This window comes from Puma concolor, chromosome D2 (assembly GCF_028749965.1).
Source record: "Puma concolor isolate L17-30 chromosome D2, mPumCon1.1.hap2, whole genome shotgun sequence".
NCBI classification, from domain to species: domain Eukaryota; kingdom Metazoa; phylum Chordata; class Mammalia; order Carnivora; family Felidae; genus Puma; species Puma concolor.
The window spans coordinates 62,330,341-62,354,268 of record NC_141677.1 but is presented as its reverse complement, the minus strand read 5'-3'; the positions used below and the strand labels follow the sequence as shown (position 1 = coordinate 62,354,268).

The 23,928-nt window shown below is 44.6% G+C and overlaps 2 protein-coding genes across 13 annotated transcripts in view; one reads left to right on the top strand and one right to left on the bottom strand.

Moving 5' to 3' along the window:
• Positions 1 to 9,320, top strand: part of NT5C2 (5'-nucleotidase, cytosolic II) — a 148,949-nt gene extending 139,629 nt beyond the window's left edge. For all 9 annotated transcript variants that reach the window (XM_086680761.1, XM_025917888.2, XM_025917887.2 and 6 more), the window contains 9 exons: positions 1,689 to 1,772; positions 2,829 to 2,870; positions 3,973 to 4,080; positions 4,352 to 4,418; positions 5,120 to 5,290; positions 6,592 to 6,643; positions 6,770 to 6,830; positions 6,961 to 7,137; positions 7,909 to 9,320. In XM_086680761.1, coding sequence (XP_086536887.1) covers positions 1,689 to 1,772; positions 2,829 to 2,870; positions 3,973 to 4,080; positions 4,352 to 4,418; positions 5,120 to 5,290; positions 6,592 to 6,643; positions 6,770 to 6,830; positions 6,961 to 7,137; positions 7,909 to 8,145 — 999 coding nt within the window. In that variant the 3' untranslated portion in view covers positions 8,146 to 9,320. The remainder of the gene's footprint in view (positions 1 to 1,688; positions 1,773 to 2,828; positions 2,871 to 3,972; positions 4,081 to 4,351; positions 4,419 to 5,119; positions 5,291 to 6,591; positions 6,644 to 6,769; positions 6,831 to 6,960; positions 7,138 to 7,908) is intronic.
• Positions 9,321 to 14,035: 4,715 nt separating this feature from the next.
• Positions 14,036 to 23,928, bottom strand: part of CNNM2 (cyclin and CBS domain divalent metal cation transport mediator 2) — a 149,426-nt gene continuing 139,533 nt past the window's right edge. For 3 of the 4 annotated variants that reach the window (XM_086680758.1, XM_025917982.2, XM_025917984.2), the window contains 2 exons: positions 21,262 to 21,446; positions 14,036 to 20,545 (listed from right to left, as the gene is read on the bottom strand). In XM_086680758.1, the coding sequence (XP_086536884.1) occupies positions 20,336 to 20,545; positions 21,262 to 21,446 (395 nt within the window). In that variant the 3' untranslated portion in view covers positions 14,036 to 20,335. The remainder of the gene's footprint in view (positions 20,546 to 21,261; positions 21,447 to 23,928) is intronic. The other variant, XR_015241801.1, reaches the window with a different exon arrangement.

The window sequence follows — 23,928 nt, the reverse complement described above, 5'->3', positions numbered from 1 at the left end:
TATGTGTAAGTAAGATCTTTAATATTAAGGGAAGCTAGATGAAGAATATGGGGAAAAAATCAGGCTAGTTTAATTAACATATAGTGTCGTATTGGTTTCAGGAGTAGAATTTAGTGATTCATCACTTAACATACAACATCCAGTGCTCATCGCAACAACTGCCCTCCTTAATGCCCCTTCCCTCCACCCCCAGCAACCCTCAGTTTTCTATATTTAAGAGTCTCTTATGGTTTGCCTCCCTCTCTGTTTTTATCCTATTTTTCCTTCCTTTCCCCATGTCTATCTGTTTTGTTTCTTAAATTCCACATGAGTGAAATCATATATTTGTCTTTCTCTGACTTACTTTGCTTAGCATGATACACTCTAGTTCCATCCATGTTATTGCAAATATTTGGCAAGATTTCATTCTTTTTGATTGCCAAGTAATATTCCAGTGTGTGTGTGTGTGTGTGTGTGTGTGTGTGTGTGTGTGTGTGTGTGTATGTACACGTATGTACACACAAATCAATCACATTTTCTTTATCCATTCATCAGTGGACATATGGGCCTTTTCCATAATTTGGCTATTGTCGATAGTGCTGCTATGAACATTGGGGTGCATGTGCCCCTTTGAATTAGCATTTTTGTATCCCTTGGATAGTAGTGCAATTGCTGGATCATAGGGTAGTTCTATTTTTAACTTTTTAAGAGACCTTTGTGCTGTTTCCCAGAGTGACTGTACCAATTTGCATTCCAACCAGTGGTGCAAAAATTTGGAATTACTTTAATGTAAGAAGGAAACACAGCTCCGAGATGAGATACTTCCTTTTCTCACAGAGTATGAGTAGTGGAATGCAGTATTTTTTTCAAAGTACTTTGATACAGATTTCTTAGTGTTTTCAGTCTTTGTACTTCCTTTTTCCCCTCCACTCCTAATTCCACTCTTCTTTCAAGAGAGAACACTGAGGGGTTCACAAGAGGTCCAGGAGAATTTGAGTGAAGGAACCTATTTAGTGTGAGAGAAGGAAAAGCTGCTTTTCTTTCCAGTCTCATCAGGAGTTAGAATTTCCTCATGTGTCTGCAGATGGGTCTGAGCATTTCTAGGTTCCATCCTGCACATGACATTTCATTCTACAAGGTATACAAGAGAAAAGCCTACACAGGGAAGCCATATCTTATGCTCTCCTTGTATTTTGCTGGTGATGTTTAAAATCAGCTTCTCCTCACCTTTAATATACCTCATTCATATATTTTAAGAGATTACAAGGTAATTTAAACTCCTTCCTGAGGCAAACATGAGGAAGGTAGAGATGGTTTTATTTTTCAATTTAATTTAATTTAATTATTATTTTTTGTAATCTCTACACCCAGTGTGGGGCTCAAACTCACAACCCTGAGATCAAGAGTTGCATGCTCTTCCGACTGAGCCAGCCAGGTGCCCCAAGGTGTTTTTAATAAGCATATTTAATAATATATCTAATCATATCATCTGTATGTGTCATTTTATATATACACCTATATGTTATATACACCATGTATACTGCTAGCTTAATACTTCACGCATAATGATAATATGGTCTTTTAAATGTAAAACTCTGAAATCAACCAACCCTCAGAGCGCATCCCCTATGCTTACTCAGGTAGACAAAAGTTGAAGTGACTGTGTATTTGTGGTTTAGTGTTTCACTCATCATCATATTACATTTCAGGGAAAACTGCCTTTGCTTCTGAGTCGAATGAAGGAAGTAGGGAAAGTGTTTCTTGCCACCAACAGTGACTATAAATACACAGATGTAAGTGCCTAATGTTCATACTTGTTTATTTACACAGAGGAGTTACTTTGGCCTAAGGAACTGGGAATGAAGATCATGAGGACACTCGTTAAGTGAGGGTATTTTTTTGCCATATCATTTTGAGAGCAGAGTGGAAAAAGAATATATAGCTGAAGGGCCACATTGGAGTGGTTCTCAAATTTTTCTAAATATTTCTTTTGACTTTTCCCTGATTACAGTTGGTTACTTGAAGGTTTTAATTTGGAGGTTGTTTAAAACCTTTGTGCTGATTTTAAAAAGGCTTCTGTGTCTCTTTGGTGCATCACTTATGCACCAAACTTGAGAAGTCACACATTTATTTACTGCATATGTGTAAATGCCCTCCCTGCTGCTGGGAGCCAGATAGCAGAAGATGGTGCAAAGATGTTTGGACTCTTCGCCATCAAAATTTACTACCTTTTAACTTAGACATTATCTTTGCCAGGACTAAAGCATGTTGAAAAGCGAGCTTAACTCCTTAGCCTCATCTTATTTTTGCTAAGACAGTTACAGGTTTATAGTACTAGCAAGAAGCCCAATGCTCTGCAATTCTCTTCATGCAAAATCTTGATTTAGAAATCTGGTGATTTGTTGGAGTAAGCAGTCTTACAAAGCCAACAAATCTAATGGTTCATTGGCTTGGTTAGTCTAGAAACAATAAATAGTAAGGAGGCCAACGTATATTATTTCCATGTGAGTCATTAGTTTTGTCGATGCCCTGACCTCAGATACCAATTCCAAATATGTATTGCAGTCCGTTAAGAGGATTTGGTAGGGATATATGGATGAAGTGTACAAAATTACATCCTAGAAGCCTATGTCCTACTGAGAATGTCAGCTGTAGTTTGTTATGATGAAGCATTAATTTCTGGCTTTAGCTGCCATGATTTCATAAACTTAGGGGAAAAAAGAATGTGATAAATCCTGTATTGAAAAAGACACGTCATATGAAAAGGTTGGGTTTGAAGTTTTTTTTAGGTGCTGCATATTGTTTGCAAAAGTAGTATATGGACCTGATGTTGGATTTTTTTTTTCCAGAAAATTATGACTTACCTGTTCGATTTCCCACATGGCCCCAAGGTACTATATGTAACTTAACAGACCATTGCTTTTAGTAATAATGAATGCATTTAGTGATCCTGGAATATTCAGAGTCAGGAATTGTCAGAACTCCTCTAGAAATCTTCATTAACCTTAGAAGCAATGCAGGAGCTAGTGTAGTTTAACATTGCTAGAGATTTGAAAACATAGTAGATAGAAATAAAGGGGAGATATTTGTGTTATTTAGTAGGATGGGATCAGAATAATTACAGCCTAGAAGTTCTGTGTGGAGTTACTAAGTTTGTATGGCAAAGTAAGGAATTTTCACATTGAGGAAGATAGATGATTAAAAGAAACAAAAGATATGTATATTCTTGGCAACTTCTAGATACTACTCTTAGTTATTGCTGAGTTTTGTTCAAGAACAGTTAATCTTGATATTTAGCAGAGAAGTCTTCATTCCCACAGTGTGGCTACACTTAAATTTAAGGAATACTCATTGCAGCCTAGTCACATCCTTGTGGGACTTAGTCCTTCTTTGGTTAAATATCAGTAAATCTCTGTTTTGAAAAGGTCACCCAAAAGCACAGCTTGACCTTACAAGTTTAATACCCTGGTCCCACTTCAGGATAGAAAGCATGTTAATGGGCATAACTTCTCTATTAGTGCCGTGACGAGCCTCCAGTATGAGCCAAAGGCTAATGTGTACCTAGAGCCATTATTCTGAGAACATAACCAATAAAATTTGCTAGTAACAGTTCCATGTTAGTTTGTATACTTAAGTTCTGATGCTGATCTGCCTCTTTCTTAAACTGTCTTCTTGAATATCAGTTTGCATCTTTCCTTCACAACCTTTGAGCCTTTTTTGCCTATTTCAGAGTGTGAGGACACTTTCCTTCATATGTTAAATTGCTGCGAAATGTTAGTAGAGGAAATGATTTAAAATGTGTTAATTTATATTTTCACCTTGCCTGCTTCCAAAAGAATATGGCCGCTAACACACTGTGTTTTTAATACAATAGTGGGATCTTCTGTGTATACTTAATATGTCTACATTCCTTACATTTGAGTGAGATTAAATATTAGTGCCTCAAGGGTTAGGAGTGATGTTTTGGCTTTTGCTGTTTCTCAACCTCATCAGCCTGGGAGCTCCCATCGACCATGGCAGTCCTACTTTGACCTGATCTTGGTGGATGCACGGAAGCCACTCTTTTTTGGAGAAGGCACAGTACTGCGTCAGGTGGACACAGTAAGTCAAGAGGATGATCTGTCTGCTGGCACATTGTCCTTCGTATTTCTCCTTTTCCCACTCTTATTCTTCCTAAGGAAACAGGTATTTTTAATTTATTATCCATATCTTTCTTTTGAATTTCAGAGTTTTAATCTTAATTGAGATAGCCCAATAATTTCAAAAGAATATAATTCAAAAGTGCCAATCATTTAGATGCCTATCCAGATTGCATTTTGGGTGGAGATTGTGATAGAACAGTAAATTATTAGAAAGTCTTCTCTTCTCACAGAAAACTGGCAAGCTGAAAATTGGTACCTACACAGGCCCCTTACAACATGGCATCGTCTACTCAGGAGGTGAGTCACAGATTTCCCTTTATTTAGTTTAAGTCTTTGTTCAGATTTCATCGTGAAAGCTTTGGTGTCCTCCTGGCAGAGTGCCAGTTATACTTTAGTATTCTGAAGATACTGTCTCCTGAAGGTAACTGCTTTAGTCACCTGCTAATGCAGTAGGAGTCAGGGAGAACAGGTTTGAGAAGTTGTTAGTATGTCCTAACGAATCTTTGATTTTCACTAAAAGGATCAGTGTTTCCTCATCCTTTTACGTATTTGAGACTTTTTCTCAGTGTCCTGGAATGATTTGAGGTGGTTCTCAAAGGGGTCCTCTAGGAGCCCCTGTGGACACTGATGCATATTTCATTGCAGTGAGAAATTGTTGAACAAAACAAAATTAATGTCAGATCTTCTGTGATGAGAAATGGCTGTGCTTTGGGAGAATTATATTTACTAAAGCTGAGACATGTAGTTTTGTTGCTCTTGGATTTGGTTTTCAAGAGCTCTGGTTAGCACAGTGGAACTGAAGGCCTTGCGTTAGAGGCAATAAAAGGAATGAGGAAAGAAAAACAATGGTGGGTCTTTAAGGTGAGCCCTTTTTCTAGTCTGTTCCTTGCATAAGAATAAAATTAATCAGTACAGTATCTAATGGTTATGGTACTTAGGATTCTCGTTTTTAATATGGAGACATTTTTGTTTTCCCATTGTTCATTCCCTTGTTTCAGGTTCATCTGATACAGTCTGTGATCTCTTGGGAGCTAAGGGCAAGGACATTTTGTATATCGGAGATCACATTTTTGGGGACATTTTAAAATCAAAGAAACGACAAGGGTGGCGAACTTTCTTGGTGATTCCTGAACTTGCACAGGAGCTGCACGTCTGGACTGATAAGAGCTGTAAGGAGCCATTACTCCTGTTTTATATCCAGCTGTATGAATCAGTCCTCTTGGATGAACTTATTACTTCGTATGTGGGGAGAAAGGGAGAGGAGGCAGAGGTAGTCAAAGATACTTCCCTCCAGCCAGATATTTTACAGAACTCCAGAATTTGAGGAAATAGGAGAGGTTCGGGTGTTCAGCCTTTCTCTTGCATTCTTTCAGGGTTAAGGACAGAATGTTGCTATCCTGAATTCTATTACTATAGCAACTAAACTGAATTCTACTTCCTTTTGTAGTCCCATATTTTCCAACCACACATACTAGTTCCCTGTCTCTCTGCCACCAGCCTCTGTGATGTTGGGGGCATTGATGACTTTGAGTGGTAATTACATCCCTTTTTTTTTCCTGCTCTTCTGAGAAGTAGAGAATGAGGCCAAATTGTATCCTCTGAACTGTACATGGAATTGAGCTGTAGGTCTAGTTATGTAAACCCGTTTGACCCGTAAATTCTCCAGCCAGTCCTAGCTAGCATCACCCACAGTGTGGGGAGAGGTACTGCGTCAGGTAGTTACCCCAGCTCTACTACCTAATACCTTCATGCCCTTAGTCAAGTTACTGTGGGTTAGTTTCCTCAAATATGAAAATGAGGATAATACCTACTTTATAAAGTTGAGACTTAACTGGAATAATGTGTATATAAAGATACAAGTAACAACCCTTCTCAACCTAGGCTCCTCATCTGATCCACAGAACAGAGAAATTGATTAGGTGACTCTCGGTAGGTAAAGAAAATTTGTTAAAACAGTATATACATTAGGGCTTCTCTCTGGGGAACCCAGGTTGAGAAAGGCCAGAACCCCAACAAAACAGGCAACAGCTGCTGGCTGTTGCTGGTCCTTGGTGGGATTTTCTGGCTGGTCCTTCATGCCCGTTTTCAACTTTCTACCTCTGAAATTCTGTTAGTCTAGTTGATTTGGCTCTGTTTCCTGGATTTGTGACTCTGGACACGTCCCCTAATCCTCATTCTTTGATCTGAAAATGGAACTGTTAACACTTGTTTTGCTGCAACACACCTCCGATGGGATACAAATTAGCACTTAGCATCCATTGGGAAAGAAGAGTTGTAGCTAGCTGTGTTGAAGTAGAAGAAGGAATCGTGGCTTTCACTTGCTGCCAGATCCCAAGCAGGAGAATAAAGTCATTTTGTACACTCACCATAGCTTTACCTTTCAGTCATAGCTGCAGCCTTTTAGTTTCAGAAGAGTTAAAACCTGAATGCTTTTTGTTGAAAACATTTTTCTTTTCCTTCCAAACTTTAGCACTTTTCGAAGAGCTTCAGAGCTTGGATATTTTCTTGGCTGAACTCTACAAGTAAGTTTCCAGATTCTAAAGATAAACATTTCTTCCCTAAAACCATCTACCTCTTTGAGAATCAGCTAGGTCTAAGAGACCTCTTTCCCAGAGATTTTCAGTGGAGTTTTCTTTTTTCGCCTCCAGGCACCTTGATAGCAGCAGCAATGAGCGCCCTGACATTAGTTCCATCCAGAGACGTATTAAGGTATCCAAATGGGATTTGGGAGAGATCTTGGAAAATAAAGTTGTGATTTTTGTCTTTGTCCTGTGATACAAGGATAGGCACATAGCCAGCACCCAACAACTACTAGAATTCAGTCTCTTGTCTGTTGCAGAAAGTAACACATGACATGGACATGTGCTATGGGATGATGGGGAGCCTGTTCCGCAGTGGCTCCCGACAGACCCTCTTCGCCAGCCAGGTGATGCGGTACGCTGACCTCTATGCAGCCTCCTTCATCAATCTGCTCTATTACCCCTTCAGCTACCTCTTCAGAGCTGCCCACGTCTTGGTGAGTTGACACAGTCTTAGGCTGCTCTTTACAATAAAGATAGACACTTACTGCTGAGAGCTGCAGCCAGCTTTGTGGGATGGCACAGTAGAGTTTGGGTCTTTTTTTTTTTTTTTTTTTGTTTATTTTGAGAGCTGGGGAGGGGCAGAGAGAGAGGGAGAGACAGAATCCCAAGCACTGTCCATGCTGTCAGCACAGAGCACAACACGGGGCTTGATCCTTTGGATGGTGAGATCATGTCCTGAGCCAAAATCAAGAGTTGGCCATTTAACCATCTGGGCCACCCAGGCATTTTTTCCTAATTTGCATTTTTTTCCTAATGTGCAAAAGCCCATAACCAAGTTCCATGCTTGCACCAAAAAGGATCTTTGAGAAGGTATAGGTAATGGCATAGGGTATAAGTGTACTCTGAAATTTGTCATATTAAAAGTTGAGTAGTGAAGACTTTCCTCTTTTGTGAGCACTGCAGTTTTTATAGTGCTGTGTTTAGATACTGATCTATAGCAGGACTGTTTTTTTTGCTGTGAAATAGGAATCTTTCTCCCCCCATCTTTTCCAGTTTCGGGTTCTAATAATTGAGATCTGGGCTGTTTTAAGAGTTGGGGATGAGAGGAAGGTAGTTCCCGGAAGATGCTGAAGTATCTAATTTGGCTTGGCCTTTGATCCATTATAGACCTGTCTCTGCACAACCACCTAACCGAGGGAGATGGGGTTAGGATTTGGGAAACTGTTTCACTCCACCTGCTTTCTGACCTTCTGACTTTGTTCTAGATGCCTCATGAATCAACGGTGGAACATACACATGTAGATATTAATGAGATGGAGTCCCCTCTTGCTACCCGGAACCGCACATCAGTTGATTTCAAAGATACTGATTACAAGCGGCACCAGTTGACCCGGTCGATTAGTGAAATTAAACCCCCCAACCTCTTCCCACTGGCCCCCCAGGAAATTACACACTGCCATGATGAAGATGATGATGAAGAGGAGGAAGAAGAGGAAGAATAAGGAGGAAAACCAAAACTGAGCATCCATTAAACACGTTTTGGCAGGACTTCCAGGAGCAAAGGATATCCCTGTTTGCGTTCTAGTGGTGGGTGGGGGAGCTCCATCAAAGGTACATGTGCGAAGTTTCTGAAGACCTTAAAATATTCTAATCATAGAGAGATACTTTTTAGTAGTTTTGTTTGTCTGCACTCTGCAGATGGTTCACAATTGTAATGGAGTCTGTATTGGAAGAAAGCAAGGGTAAAGCCGGGCTGAACTGCATGCAGAAGGCTCCATTGTGGCTTGTGACACCATTTCCTTGTCTGGTTTCATCCTCAGTATATATTGGATACACCAGGGCTAGTGAAGAGTATCCGAGTGGAACGAAGAGGTGATCTGAAAATGATATGTTACAAATTGTGCTCTTACTCCAAAGTCCATCCTGAAATTTTCAGTGCATTACACAGTATTGTATGTCAGTGGAGAAATATATTGTTTCCATTACCAAATGCGGTCTTCTGTTAAGGTCAAGGTTCCGTTTACAAGCTTTGAAGTGTCCTCAGTGCCTGGGGGCAGACTGCAGGCTTCAGTGGTCTTGCACAAGTGTTTGGTTTGCTATAGGGCTTGCCTGGAATGCACTGCAGTGATTCTGTCTTGAAGTAAAAGTCTTCATCTAATCTTACATTTTTTTGATAGTAGAAATGCTTGTTATCCAGAAGCGGTCTTTTTCTCATCTGGAGTGAATCTAGAGAAAGAATTCAGCTGAAAGAGGACAAAGGAGCAAGCCCCGTGAAAGAGCATAACTGAGTAAAGTCATTAGCGTGGGCCAGTGTGGCTCGTGCCGCCCAGACTTCCGGCCTTCCCTGTCCTCTAGAGTGGACTGTATTCCACAGTCAAGCATGAGAGGATGGGAAGAGGGTTCTATCAGTCAGAACCTTACTAAAGCAGAGGGCACAATCATGTGAATAAATGCACTTCAGAATCCCAAGAGAAATCACTTGTTATTTTGAACAAGAAGGGATTGTTACTGTGTCCTAGAGGGTACCGGGCTGCCTCGCCGTCGGCAGAGTGGCTATAGCAGTTTGAATAGTGCAGACTTTCCCTTTAACCTTTATATATTCCTTCCATTCTTCCTGGTGAACACAGAAGGTAGATTAGTTGCTGTAGAATTCAATAAAGTATATTTCTAATACTGACTTTGACCCCTTCCTGTAGCACAACTTTAATAACCGTTGGTCTTTAGGTGGGTGTAGGTTTGGCTAGTGCCATCAATTTGACATTCTTCTACAGGAAGGTACAGTATAGCATGATTGATGGCTAAATTTATAGCACTTAAATAGTCCTCAAAACTTTTTCATGTCAAGTTTTTTAGTACAGGACTATGAGGTGAGGCTTTCTAAAAATTATTTGATAGGCAGGGAACACAGTTCAGTAATAACATAGCCAAGACCATGTTATATCACCACTTTCAGGATACATGGTCTATATATGAAGTCATGCCAAGAAACTTTCTAACTGGTATCTACTAGGAATATACGCTACTTTAACAGTGATTGGGTTACAAATGCTGTTGCAAATAGCAGTTAAATGCTGTCCCCATTTAAAATTTTAGAGAGTGTGTTTGTGGTCACCCCAGCTATTAGTTACTCTCATTCAAGTGGAGCTAGTGCCCAGTTTGGCACAGTCTTATATTTGCTCAAAGCCAAATAATATTTAAGTGGCTGCAGCTGCAGAGCTAACTTATAATGGTACATTTACATATTTTCCCTTTTAAAGCAAGGACCATTATGATCACTTTGCTTTAATTTACCACACTTTTGGTATTGTGTTATTCACATAAGATCTTACCTGTGTAAGAGTTTCTAAAAGTCAGATATCTGACAGTGGGTCCAAAGATCAAAAAGGAAGAAACACAATTGGAAGAAGAATTCCACTGCTGATCAGAGCTTTCTTCAAGGACCAGCAAAGCCTATCTTGAAGAGCCAGGATTCCATAAGCATAGAAGACGCAGAACAGAGTGTTTAGGTGGTCCATGGGCAGACACTCAGTAGATAGAATTGAGCTTGCTAAAACATGAATGTGAGTTTCGCTGTTGCCAATAGTTAAGGAGACTGAACTTAATGTTTTTGTTGTTTTTTAAACCTGAGGCATGTTACACGGTGAGAACACAGTTCTCCCAACTCTTCAAAATCTCTTCCCTGGGTATTTGAAAAGCACCAGACGCCCTTTATTGGGTGCTAGACTGAACTTTCAATCTTGGGGCATGTACAGGGTTGACAGGGCCCCGGCACACCCAGCAGCTAGGTGCGGGTACAGCAGACCCCAGCCCTGCTGGGTTCCCTTTTAAGAGGACTTGCCCCCTACATTCATCTCTATGGTGTTTCAACCTTAGATTTTCTCCTCCCATAAGCATAGTTCTGCTGAGACCTAAAATAAGAAAGCAAGCCCTTCAAGCCACCCTTCCCAAGTTATGATTGGAGCTACAAATCCTTGGTCCCGTTACTGTTTTTAAGCAACTACTTTAAAAAGCCACTTGCAGGGACATGTCAGACTTAAAAGTACTTTGTTCATGTTTAGATACTAAGTCAGATTTATTTATTTAAGAAATATTTTATCAACAACTTTAAAGCCCTGCAATTTTTCCAAGGCTGACAGAGCATTTAAAAATACTCTTACTCACCACAAATAGCCTGAGACAAACAAGTGCATATCTAAGTCTGCATTAAGGGTGGGAGCTTTGTACACATTCCGTGTGATGGAAACTATTTAACCTTTCCTTGATGGTGGGAAAAACGGTAACTGTGGCCCAGCTATCGCCATATAGTCCATGGCCCAATTCCTCGCTTGGTTTTGAAGCTTATACCTCAATATTTAGGTTTCTCATGATTTTTTTTTTTTTTTTTTTGGTGACTAGAGCATAGGGCACTTAAAATCTTTCCTCAAATGGAACATTTCAAATGATACGCAACTTGGAAAGGACCTTAGAATGAAATTTCTACCATGGAGGTACCTGAGCAGCCCTAAAAATAAAAACGATACACTACCATCCAACAGCAGAGAGGCCATGTACAGCACCTGGGAAGCAGAGCCAGGTGACTTGTAACCCACATCGTCCATCCTGCACCTCCACTAACATGAACCAGCATTTCACACTGTTCCTACTGCTGAGTATGTGCAAATAGCAGAAAGCAAATCCTCTTAAAAAAAAACAAAAAACAGCATTCACTTACAGAATGAACAAGGCAGCTTTTCCTAGCAATCTCACCCATTTTTCCCTATTGTCAGACACAGTATCTTCATCCCAAAGCCACAGCAGTCTTATTCCAACAAGGATAACACAATTTCAAAAATAAAATACATAGTGTTTTAAAGTTCCACTGAAGAGGTTTAACGCAAAAAGTACTCCCAATTGAACACATACGAGCTTGCTGTTACTCTAAGTAGTTTATATTTTCTCTTTTTTTAATGTTTATTTTTGAGAGTGTGCACGCCAGAGCGGGGCAGGGGAAGAGAGAGGGGGGCACAGAGGGGGAACAGAAACTGAAGTGGGCTCTGTGCTGACAGCAGAGATCCCAGCGTGGGGCTTGGACCCACCAACCATGCTGAGCCAAAGTCAGACGCTTAACCAACAGAGCCACCCAGGTGCCCCAGTAATTTGTATTTTCTAATTTAAACCAGTTTTTGGTCTAGTCTATTTCTTCCTACAGAGATACCTTTGCTTCATTTTATTACTAGAAAAAAGGTGGATTCGATTTCCTCATGAATCCTATCAGGTACAAATAGGTCCCCAAATGGTCTGCTCTCCCATTAAGCTCTTCCCAAAGCCATGTCTGGTTAGTGCTGTAGACAAGTCCTGAAGAGGCCAGGCCAAGATAAACCTCACCACGTGCACTGGAGCCCAAGCAACTGAGCGCACTTTCTCTCCAGGAAAGGCAGCACTAGTCCTGAGTCTCAGAAGTTCCTGAGATAGTTGGAAAGATTTGCCAAGCAAACCTTTCAACACTAAAAAAGAGATGCTTATTGTCCAATTTTTTGAGAGGGTTCTCACCAGAGGTGATCTTTGACTTGTGGGTAGGGCTATTTTGAAGCAAGTAATTTCATTATTGGACCCACTGCCCTCAAGTCAATGATGTAGCAGAATTGTAGCAGGGAAGCTGGCTCAATCTAAATATTCCCATCCTGTGCTGGCCTACTGTGTGAGCACTCCACAGTCATGAGCACCCCAGCAGGAAAAGCAGTTCGATGAAGAACTCCAGCAGCTGATTCCCCCTTGCACCCTTAGGCCTCGCAGTCATCCAAGGGAGATGGCATGCTAACAGAATACCCCAGAGAAAGGGCCCTATGAACCATTCCTTTGCTCTGGGACATGTCAGTATGAGCAGAAATGGGAGGATGTTGGATGGAAAAGGATGGAACAGTCTTAGAAAGCAAGAGCTTATTAGGCATCTAGTAGGATTCAACCTTTGGCTTTAAAGAATCGCTATCGAATTACTTCTAAAAAGTACAAAAGAAGTTTTCAGAAATCAACTCCAGGTTATGAAAAGGTCATTCAGTTTGTACCACTTTCTCTGCAAGCCCCTCTGGTCACTATCTCTGCCTCAGAAGTACTAAGTTGAGAAAAAGGGCTGGGCAGTACAATTTGTTTTATGAACTAGAAACCCCAGAACTTTCTTCATGGTAAAGCTTAGTAATGAACTGACAGGTACCCCATGGATGCCGAGGGAAAGCTTAGGAAAATCACCTCTACTTTTATTGGAGAATTTCCTGATTTGAGCTCAGGACTCATCTAGACAAAGTAAAGCAGGAAAAACTAAGCAAAACAGCCAAGTGGGAGTTGCTATTTTGGAGAGAGAATTCCTTCCCCAGCCTCCCTTAGTGCTTTCTTCTCTGCTTCTAAGGAAAGAAAACAGGCTCCCAAGAAGGTAACACTTTGCTAGAATATAGGTCTACTCTGTTCTACTTTCCCGAAGTTGGGGGTGATGACTCTGGAAGGGAACATGGTGATTAGGTCAGGCATGTTCCAAAGCCAGTCTTGCCAGCAGCCCTTCACTGAAAAGTCTCCGTCCACAGGGCAAGTGTAAGTAAGGGGCCAGTCACCAAGAGGCTCAATTCTCAGAGCATGATCCTCTTTGGATTGTAAAATAAATAAAGGCTAGGAGTGGAGGAAAAATGGATTCCAGAAAGATGTGATCCAAGAATAAGCCACAGAGGGGCAGTGAGCCTCGACCAGAAGAGTTGCAGGGTCTGGTCACGTATGAGTGAGGAGGAGGATTAAGAAGAAACACAGAAGACTTGAAAAGCAGTGGTGGTGGAAGAGGAATGTGGGCCCCAACACTGGGTTATTAGGGAAGGTGGATGCCTACCGCATCCTGAAGAGCATCTGAACGCGACTCCTGCACTCAGGCCTGACCTTTTTAACCTGAGAGTGAACCATCTGTGCAGGCTACCACCTTTCTCCTAGCCTTTGCAGAGCAGAGGACCTACAGAGCCGTTTTCATCTTCAAGAGCCAGCGGAGAGGCTTGAAGGAGGCCTCTGGTCTTGCCTAGGAAAAAACAGCTTGGACACTTGCCCAGCTGAACTGTGTGTTGTTCGAGCAGCAAATGTCGGGCAATTTGAGTGAATCAACAGGGGACAGACTACAATCTTTGCAAAGGAGAACCTTCCCTCCCCGCCCTCCCCACCCCCACCCCGGAACCGGTGGGACCAGACTGTGGTAGAGGTGGAGGCCCACTTCTGGTATCTCTCTCTTTTAACATAAGACTTCGTGGTATGTGTCCAACGGAAATGCCCTGCTGTGTTGCCATGCCGACAACCAATCCCAGCTTTCCCACCAGGACAGCGATGCTATTGGGCAGGGGACCGAGGTTGGTGTTGCATAGATGAAAGGGGAAAGAGGGAACACACATCCGCTGGAAGGGTGAACAGAAAATCATCATTTATCTAAATAGAATAATAGAAATGAACAAAAACTTTTTAAAACAATCACAAAATTTACAAATAAATTGGTACAAAATAAATAGGAGAGATTGTAAATCTACAACATCATGTGAATTATAAAATGCATTCATTATGACAATCAGCTCATGAAACCTATACACGTCATTTGTGCTTCTTTAGGTTTATGTACACAGCTCTCAATACTGTGCTTGGAAAACTTCACTGCTGAAAAGCATGAAATGTACACTATGACACAATAAAGGCTGAGGAGGGTGAAAATCAGACACAAAGCAGGGTCTTATTTGAGGGCCAAGGCAATACTGGCATTGGGCCTCAAAACCAAGAAAAGGCATATTAGAAGCCCAGATGGGCAGGCAGCTTCCATGGTCCAGAGAGATGGATTCTGCAATCCAAGGTGGGAAATGGCCAGTTTGCCAACCTGGCTTGGGAGGATGGGAGTGAGGAAGGACACTCTGGTCTCACAGCCATGCTACATACCATCAATTGCATACAGAATAGACCCAGTCACCAGAACCTCAAGTATTTCATGGAGGTACTTGGGAGCCCTGCCTCCATCATCATCCCAAACATTAGTCCATCAGGAGTAGTGGTGGGCCGGATGAAAGGGGCCAGGATGCTAGGGTCAACGTTAAGAGCAGCAACCTCTTTATGACAAAAACAAACAAAACCACTGCCTTCTCACCCACTTTAAGGGACAACAGAACCCTAGGCTCCATGGATGAGGGGCTCTAGGAAATGTCTTAGTCACAGACAATGTACTAACAGTAGAGGCATATGTACATAATAAATAATAATATAAAATAAAGCATATACATTTGTAGATTTAAAGGACTCCAGAAACAAGAGAAGTCAATGGACTGATATACTCCACCTTCACAGTAGACTCCAGATATGGAATCATGAATCAGAAGCTAGGATGGGGCTCTCTGGGGAATCAAAGTCCTGATGCCTTATTCTTTCCCACTCCCTTCTGCTCTGGGAGCCTGAGACCAGCTGTGTATACCAAGGGGCCTGGGCCTCCAACACAAAGGGAAGGCAGCCAAGCCCCACCAGGTCCATGTAATAATTCTCTCCAGGGTGAACCTGAAGAAGAATCTGGCCCCAAAAGAATCACTTCCCAAGTGACTCCATATTGGTCAGATGGGGATAAATGCCAGAAGATCCCCTGCCAAGTGAGGCAAGTCATTCTTCCAGTGTATGTTTAATACCCCAACAGGTATTCAAACTCAAAGACGTGTACTCATTCAAGTCTTTCTGATAGTATGTGTTGGAGCTGTGTACATAAAAACCTTGGTATACAGATTCCTAGAACTTTACTCTCTTGCTACTAGAACCTTTGTTCCTGTGTTGCTTCAAGTACAGCCTGGTATTTCCCATCAAAGGATATTTACAATGGTTCTAGTGAAATTACGTCGGTGGCTCTAGCATATGCAGACAGAAAGCTGAGCCAACCACAAAGGTCTAAGAAGCCAAGAAAGTCCCTGGCCCAAGATGGCACGAGAAAAGTTCCAAGCTCTGCAGTTGCTGCGAATTCCCATCATCTCCTTCCGTCCCTAGGGCTGACCAGGGGCCCTGGAGCCTTCAGACACGGCAGAAGGAAAACCAGCAAGTAAGCATTCACTGCAGGGAGAATGTCTGCAGGTGGTAGAGGAAGAAGGTCCACTGCCGCAGCCTTGAGGGACAGTGACATCAGCAGGCTTGGCAAAGGTGCACCACTCACCCTCAAATGAGGCAAAGGAACCTCATTTTAGAGTTCTCTGAACTCATCTCTCTTATCAGCCCACTTGAATACAAAAGAAATACGAAAAGATAAAGATTTGTAAATGGCCCTGAGATAATAAAAATCCACTGAGTACGTTGCTCCTTGATAAATTTACATCGGAAAGTTTCTGAATCACCCTAAACCACGTACCTACTGAGTTCCCCAAATCTCTCCTACGTCTGGATTAACCTGTAACTCACCCAGATGTCCTTCCTTGCTGGACAGAAGCACCACCAGCCTGGAGCCTAGAGTAGAACCAAACCTGACCCAGGAACTGCATCCTGAGAAATGGAGCACTTGTACCCCAGAAGCCTCTGCACCTTGAACTGCCAGCTCAGTCAACCCCCACCCCACCCCCCCACCCCCCCGCCCACAAGAAAACTCTGTCCTGGGGTCAAAAGTTGACAGGGAAGTTGTTCCCGCTGCCCATGCCACCAGAGAACTGCCCATGCCACTCGTGTGATGTGTGCCAAGCCAATCCTCCCTGGAAGCTTCTTGTTTGGTAAGCACCCTTCCTTTGCCAGCCCAGGGGTCTTTTGTTGGGGAGCACCCCTGGGAAACACTGCAGGAATCTTGGCTCCTGGGCCAGGAAAGATGAAAAGGGCCACAGATCCCTGGCTGGTTTTCAGGATTGGGGTTTGTTCTTATTTCTGACCAGCCAGGACAAAGGCTCAATCAGCCAGGGCCTTACTTAGGTCTGCTCCACAACCCAAGAGAATTTGAGGGCAGAAGTTCACAGTCCCCGCATAGCCCCAATTCCTGTTAACTTCAATTCCTAGATAAAATGCAATCCTACTTGTATCTACCACTATTTTCCTCGACTTGGAAAAGCTGGTCCTTTAGTCATATGGTACTGGGGATAGCACAGGTAAATATATTCACAGTTAATGTTCCATACTAGTGTGAAGTTCTGCATTCAGCCTTTGCACAGACGTTCCTTAAAGTAACGTCAGATAATAGCAAGATGCCTTATTTCCTCCCACTTGGAGAAGCCAATCATGTCAGCATGGGCACTGAGCTCTCTCCTGTTAAGTGAGGTGAGGAAGGAGGGAAGGACAAAGTAGAATGCCCTTTGAAATGTAAATTATGTAAGAACCAAGGCTTAAACTAGTTGACTAGCATCCCAGTATCCATGTGCGAATCTTAACATTATGTTTTCCTGAAAATTTAAATATATAATTTTAGACTCGCCTGATGAATGTGGAACAGAGAGAAATAAAGGGAAAGAACGTGTAAGGCAGTAGGAAATGCGTATACACACACACACACACACACACCCCTCTTATGTATAAAGCCAAAGCAGACGGTCTTGGGAACATCTGGATACTAGGGATCCAGTTTCAGATGGAACATTTGAGATGCTACAGTGGCTCAGAGCAGGAGGAGGCCCTGTCTGGTCCCACAGAGCCAGGGCCCAAAGCAGGGGCCACGGAAGCCACTAGGGAGAGGCCCTGGGTCTGACAACGAGAGCTCCAGCAGCATTGAGGACACCAGGACCTGTGTCTGCTCCACAGCCCACTCTCTTCCACGCTTACAAAGCCAGCAGCCCCAGTAAAAGATGGTCTACTGGTGGTGCTAAGAACTGACTACTGTACGTGGGGATCTCAAGTATTTGATGGGTTTTCTCTGCCAGACTCGTTGACTTTATAGATGTAACTGCATAGAACTTCTAAGCTAAAATCATTCCACTGCCCAGAGAAGCAATGAGCCAGCATTTCTCCTTCAACAGCCTAAAGTTAGTTTCCAGAGGCAAAGTGGGGCCTGGAAGAGGAATCTGATAGCTCATGACACTGAGTGTTACTGGAAGGGTCTTGAGCTTTTCCCCAAAGCAGATGGAACTAGAGCCAGGAATTATTTTGGATTCCCTGTTGTTACAGAATAATGGGAATAATCAAAGGTAAAGAGTGGCTTACAGAAAATAAGTGCAAACTTGGGAGGCTAAAATTTCATCCTCTAGAAGCCCCCACTGCAAAGCCACCCCTGCCAGCACTTTACAGAGGACTTTTCAAACAGCCACCACACTGAGCAGGTATGACGGTGTTGAGAAGTTCTGTTTCTCTCTGAAGTCAAGGAGCTGGCAGCTGGAATCCCTTCTCTGTTCCCCGGACTCTCGCGGAGCTTTTGGGTTCACAGAGGAACAGTGGGGCTCTGAAAAAGATCCAACACATTAACTCAGATTCCAGGAGCTCCTTCCAGTAGCAAGGCACCCTGAGACGGGCCACGTGTGGCAAAGCAGATCAGTCGGCAGAGACTGAGGGGGCAGAGATCCTGAAAGCCAGAGGAGCCATGGCGTGGCAGGCCAGGCTCCACCAAACTACCAGGAAGGCAAGCGCAGTCCGGGCCCAGAGGACGGACGGCGTGGTTGTTGGGGGATCACCCCCACCCCCCCGTGCAAGACCCAGGTTTTACTTCCTTAGAGGGAACTCTCATTTCTGCGCACCCCATGGACAGTCCCAGTTCCCACACCACACTGGGGTTGTGTTTAGCCACATGCGTCTTAAGAAATGGCGATCTTTTAACTTGGATGGGTCTGTTTATGAAAGGGGACACTGACAGTGCAGGGCCTCACTCACATTAAGACAAAGTGGGGGCTCCATCCCGTGGTAGTAGGTTTGGTGCCAGCAGCGGGCCGCTTAGCCCCTTCGCAGGCCCCCCCGCCGCCGTGACCTCTGCCAGTTGAGGCCAGTACTTGCCTCACTGAGTGGCATGGCACCTGATGAGGAAGACACTGCAGGACCGACGTCCCAGAGGAAATACTGCGGGAAATGCGCATATGACACTAGAGCCCCAAACCGCTCACCAGGAGGCAAGCCCAGCAGGTGGCCGGTTATTGCACAACCACAGCTCCCACCCTCCCCAGAGCCCAACCTGGGGGGCGCGCTCCTACCTTGAGGAGGGAGAAGGAAACCGCCGCTTGGCCCGGGGCTTCCCTTCGTTCAGTGAGACCCCGCGGACAAAACACTATCTTCTTGGCTAGTGACTAGAGGCAGCACGGAGTGGCAGCTCTACACGAGCACTGCCGTCAGTATGGATTCAACTCAGTGTACGAGCGTTGCCACCAAAATGCACACATCCCTCGGGTAACACTTAAAACAGATAAGATAGGTAAGAATTCAGTCACTCAAGAAATACCTCCTGACATTAATTTCACTACACGTGATGAATTTGGCATTAAAAGGCGGCGGATGCACACATGAAACGGCCGCAACACACATTTGGTTTCTGAATCCCTGTTCGGGGCCACGCCGTTCAGGCAGCCCTGGCCATACAGGCAGCCTCTCTGTTGTGGGCCGCATCTGAGGCGGGAGGCACCGAGGTCCTCAGGCGAGGGACACGGCCACTGCCCGGCCCCCCAGGGGCCCAGGGACAGAGGGGGAAGAGGGGCAGCTGGCTCCCTGGGAGCAGGGGTGGGGGCTGGCAGACCCCGAAGTTCCCTCCTTTAAACCCACGGGTCTAGAAGTGCCCTCAAGGCATGGCTGGAAGCCGACTCCTTTTCTGACCATGACAGAGGTCCCGGTGGGAAGGGGAGGAGCTTGAACTCCACACCACATGATTACTCAAAAGCCCTGTGGAAGATTTCCATTTGGCATCTGTGTAGCAGCATCCTGGGTTAACAAGAGCGAGGACGGGGAGGTGGGTGACGGCGCTCGGTAAGCTGGGGAGAAGGCCTGGCTGGGCCGGAGAATCCAGGCTGTAGGAATGTCGGGGTGAAGTCACCTTGCCTCTTGCCAATGATAAACCATGGGTTTAAAATTCATTAACATTCATTTTGGTGATAAAAATTCCTTAGAGTAGGAGCAAAATCACATTCCAAGCAAATGTTAAACCTTTCTGAGGGGAAGGGACACGGTTAAACATTAACTTAAAACAACACTGAGCTCACAGAGGCGGCTGCAGGCCCCCCCCGTGCAGGCTCCACCCCACAGTGGGACAGACGTGGCGGGTTGGCATCGACCGCTTTCTTCATTCATCCTTCAAGTTCCACAGCGACACCCGCTGGGTGTAGAGGAAGCGCACCCCTCCCTACGAGGGCCGAGGAGCAAGTCCATTCTGTGCGGGTCACATCATGGAGTCACAGCAGAGTTCAGACACAACAACGTAAAACTCTGCAAAAGACACTTTTTAAAAACATGATCTCTTAGGGGACAAAAAAATAATAAACCGCAACAATTTTCAACTTCATGCAAATTGAGGAAGGAGGAGAGTGAATAAGGAATAAAAGGTACAACTGAAAAAATAAACATGATTCTATTTGGGTGGAAGAGGCTCGTCTCCACCATCTTGGATGCCATGCCCTAGCTGTCGATCTCACACCTCTGGTCTCCAGTCCACCCTCACCGTTCTCCTCTGCTGCTTCCAGGAAGGGAACAAAGTCTTTGGTCTCAGGATGTTGCAGGACGCAGCACGGCACACAAGCTCACGCTAATGGGATTCACGGTCAGCTGGCCTGAGGCCTCGGGAGTGGGGGCGAGGGTTGGTGGGGGGGCGCCCTAGATGGCACCTTCGCTGTGCAGGCTGTGATTGGCCTTGTTGTGTGTCACACAGTTCTGTTCATTGAGCAGGTTGGCTGTCTCGTCTGGCAACCCGTCGTGCAGCTCCGTAAGAGTCAATTCAATTTTAGTGTTTTCACTGTCTGAAGACTGAGGAGTTTTGTCCATCCGGGATGCCATCAAGGCATTTTGGTATTGCTGTCTTGAGATCTGGGGGCCAGAAGATGGCACAAAAACAAACCAAGATAATGCTTATTTTCAGGCGCTCTTGTCTCGACATGGTATGACACGTTAAAATCCCCCGAAAGGCCCCTCATAGTTTTTCTAGGGAAATACCATCCTTGAGTATAAACTGAGCCACTTTTAAAAGCTCAAGTTGACGCTGGAGAACAAATCAGTTTTTTACTGATAGAAGCTATTTCCAGATCTTTGTCTCAAAGCTTCACAGCGACTGGAAAATGGAGATAGGCTTCCAACAGCTAAAGCTGGCTTGTTCTTCACAAGACGTCTTTATTCCGGACTAAGAAAAGAACCCTGTCTCGGGGCAGAAGAGAAGCAGAGGATTCTTCCCGCCCCATCCCGTTAAGTCTTCAGAGTCTCTGATCTCAGCCCTTCCAGGGCCATCCAGAGTCACTGGGGTCAGGAGCTCATGAGGACGCACTGGAAAATGTGGATTCTGTTTCTCACCATCTCCAGCTCTCACTCCCTGAAAAAGGCACATCTGACTTGGCAGCTTTTGTGACAGAGCCAGGGAGGTACCTGTTTCCCCGGCCTAACCCCTGGGCACAGTAGCTGGAGGTGTAGGGAGTCCAAATGACAAAGGGAGAGCTCAGTGGCGGGGCCTGGGAAGCCAAACAACTCGCTGAGGAAGTTGGCCTCCAGTGGCCGGGCCCCGGCCCCAGCCCAGCCACTCTCCCTTCTCTTACCTTAACAAACTGAAGGTCAGAAAGGGCTCGCACGGAGTAGTCGGGGATGTAGACTTGAAGGAACGAAGAATTGAGCTGATTATTGCTGCTCCCCAGTGTCGGCGTTATCGCGTCAATCCGGTCACTTCGGCTGAGAGAGTCTGAGTGATTCAAGCCACATGGGCGAGGCGGCGACTTGTTTTCACCTGGAAAAGGAGGGGAAAGAAACCATAACCTTTTAAGCGAGGTAGATATAAGCAATAAAGTCAGCTCTTTATTTTCCAAATAAAAAAAAGTAGCAACTAACAGACCAGCTCAATGAACTTCTCCCAGACGCCTGAGCCATACCGCTCAGCATGTAGGGCCCTCCTACAACACGCTCCTGGCCTCCCGGCAACAAGGGGATCGCGCGGGTTAGCCTCTCAGCCCCGTGCGCGCGCACGCGCGCGCGCACACACACACACACACACACACACACACACACACACACACACACACACAGTCCTTCCCGAGGCTCTGACCGAGAAGACCCTGTGGCTACACACCTGTGTCAGGAGTGACCCTGAACCGCGCAGGCTGTGTGCCGATGAGGCCCAAGACACAGAAGCTCCCGGATGTAAAACACAGACCGTGCCAGAAGCAAAAGCAAAGGACTCTTGAGAACGTTTGTAAAATCAGTATGTGCTCGCAAGGGATCAGGACAGTTCCGTCTGCTCCTACCCCTCCAACCAAACCTGTTATCCTGGTCTCTGACCTCAATAAAATTCCCACCAGGCAGTCCAAGGATGTCTCAGGGTTTCAGGAATACCAGAAGACACCAAACCCTTAAAAGATTTAAGGCAGCGTAGGTGCTGTGGGATTCTTCGATGACATGCACATTACTCATTCATTAAAACAAAGTGAAAGGAAATTCAGTGAGTCTAAGTGTTGCTGTTCGTAAAGGCAAGTTGACCGTAGCTTCTAACGTAAATTTCATTAAAAATAAAACCCACCTCCCGCCTTGTCAAAGCTTCCTCCGTGTTTGCTGTTCTAATCAAGTCATTCCACAAATGTTAAGTGGGTGTTCACAGCGGACAGGTCCTGACCTGCATAATGTCCACCTCCTCAGACTCAAGCGGCAGTCTCTCCCTCCGTGCTGTAGAGATCCCCCATCATCCCTCCACTACTTGAATGAGCCTTAAAAGCCTGAACATAGTTATGTTCCCCTTAAGCCTCTTCCTGTCCAGGCTAAATACTTTGATGTGTTTTATGACCCCTCAACCCCATCCTGACCACCATCTGAGATTCCACTCAGGAAACATCCCTCTTAAAATAGAACAACCACAGGGGCGCCTGGGTGGCTCAGCTGGTTGAGCATCTGACTTCGGCTCAGATCATGATCTCACAGTCTGAGTTCAAGCCCCGTGTCGGGCTCTGTGCTGACAGCTCGGTGTCTGGTCTGCTTCAGATTCTGCGTCTCCCTCTCTCTCTGCCCCTCCTCTGCTCATGCTGTCTCTCAAAAATAAATAAGCATTAAAGAAATTTTTTTTAAATTGGACAACCACAACAAAACACGGTAAGTACTCGATGAACCTCAAATGGCAAGTTCACTTTCTCCCCAAATTTTCACAGCATGACTTTCCCTACAATTTTCTTGGCAGAACGATTTTCCATCGTCAGTCAAAACTAAACTCAGAGTGGCCACTCATCTGGTTGGTTCCACTTATCTTCTAAGAGAACAAGGCAAATTAATAATTTATCAGATGTTTTCTATTTAGCAGAAGGGATGACCCTTTGCTAAAGCCTCAGATTCCCTACCTATATGTAAAAGGCAGGTAATAATAGTCTCCACTTCCTAAAGTCTGATGGGGATTCAGAATGAAATAATAGGGGCGCCTGGGTGGCTCAGTCAGTTAAGTGTCTGACTTCAGCTCCATGATCAGGAGTTCAAGCCCTGCATCGGGCTCTCTGCTGCCAGCACAGAGCCCGCTCCGGATCCTCTGTCTCCTTCCCTCTCTACGCCTCCTCCCTTCCCCACTCTCTCTCTTTATCTCAAAAATAAATAAAAAGCTTTTTAAAAAATGAGATATGTAACATGCCTAGCACAGCATCTGACACCTAACAACCGATCCATAAGCCTAGTTAACATTGTTATATTTTCTGTTTGCTTCCCAGACCTCTCCACTACGTACCTACCCTGATGGCCAAGCCTTCCTGTATTTGTGAGGGCATCACCCAGGCTGAAAGATCCAACCATTGTTTGAAACAAAGGATCCCACTGAATCCTTAAGCTTTAGCCCCACATCACCATTGCTACAGATAGTGCTTGCTTTTGTGTGTTACAGTTTAAAGGTCCAAAACCCAAAACATTTAAGGGGCACTTTGCTTATTGATCAGACTGTGTCAGGTAGATGTCAAGGGCCCTGTGCAGTATTTCTGAGTCTCCTATTCTCCTGAGGAGGATTACAGGCAAACTCTGGTTTCTCCAAGGTATCTATATTTCTAGTTAATTTCCTCTCAACCCACCACCCTCTGTTTTTGTGAGATGAACCCCCTCCTTTGCAGCAACCCACTGCCTGGCGTCCTGGCCACAGTCTGGAGAAGCAGTGGGACCCCTTCTGCAGTAGCTTGGCAAGGACAGAGTGTGATTGGCCTTTCATCAACATGCAGTGAGAGAAATTATGGAAAGAGCCTAAATGTCCATCAACT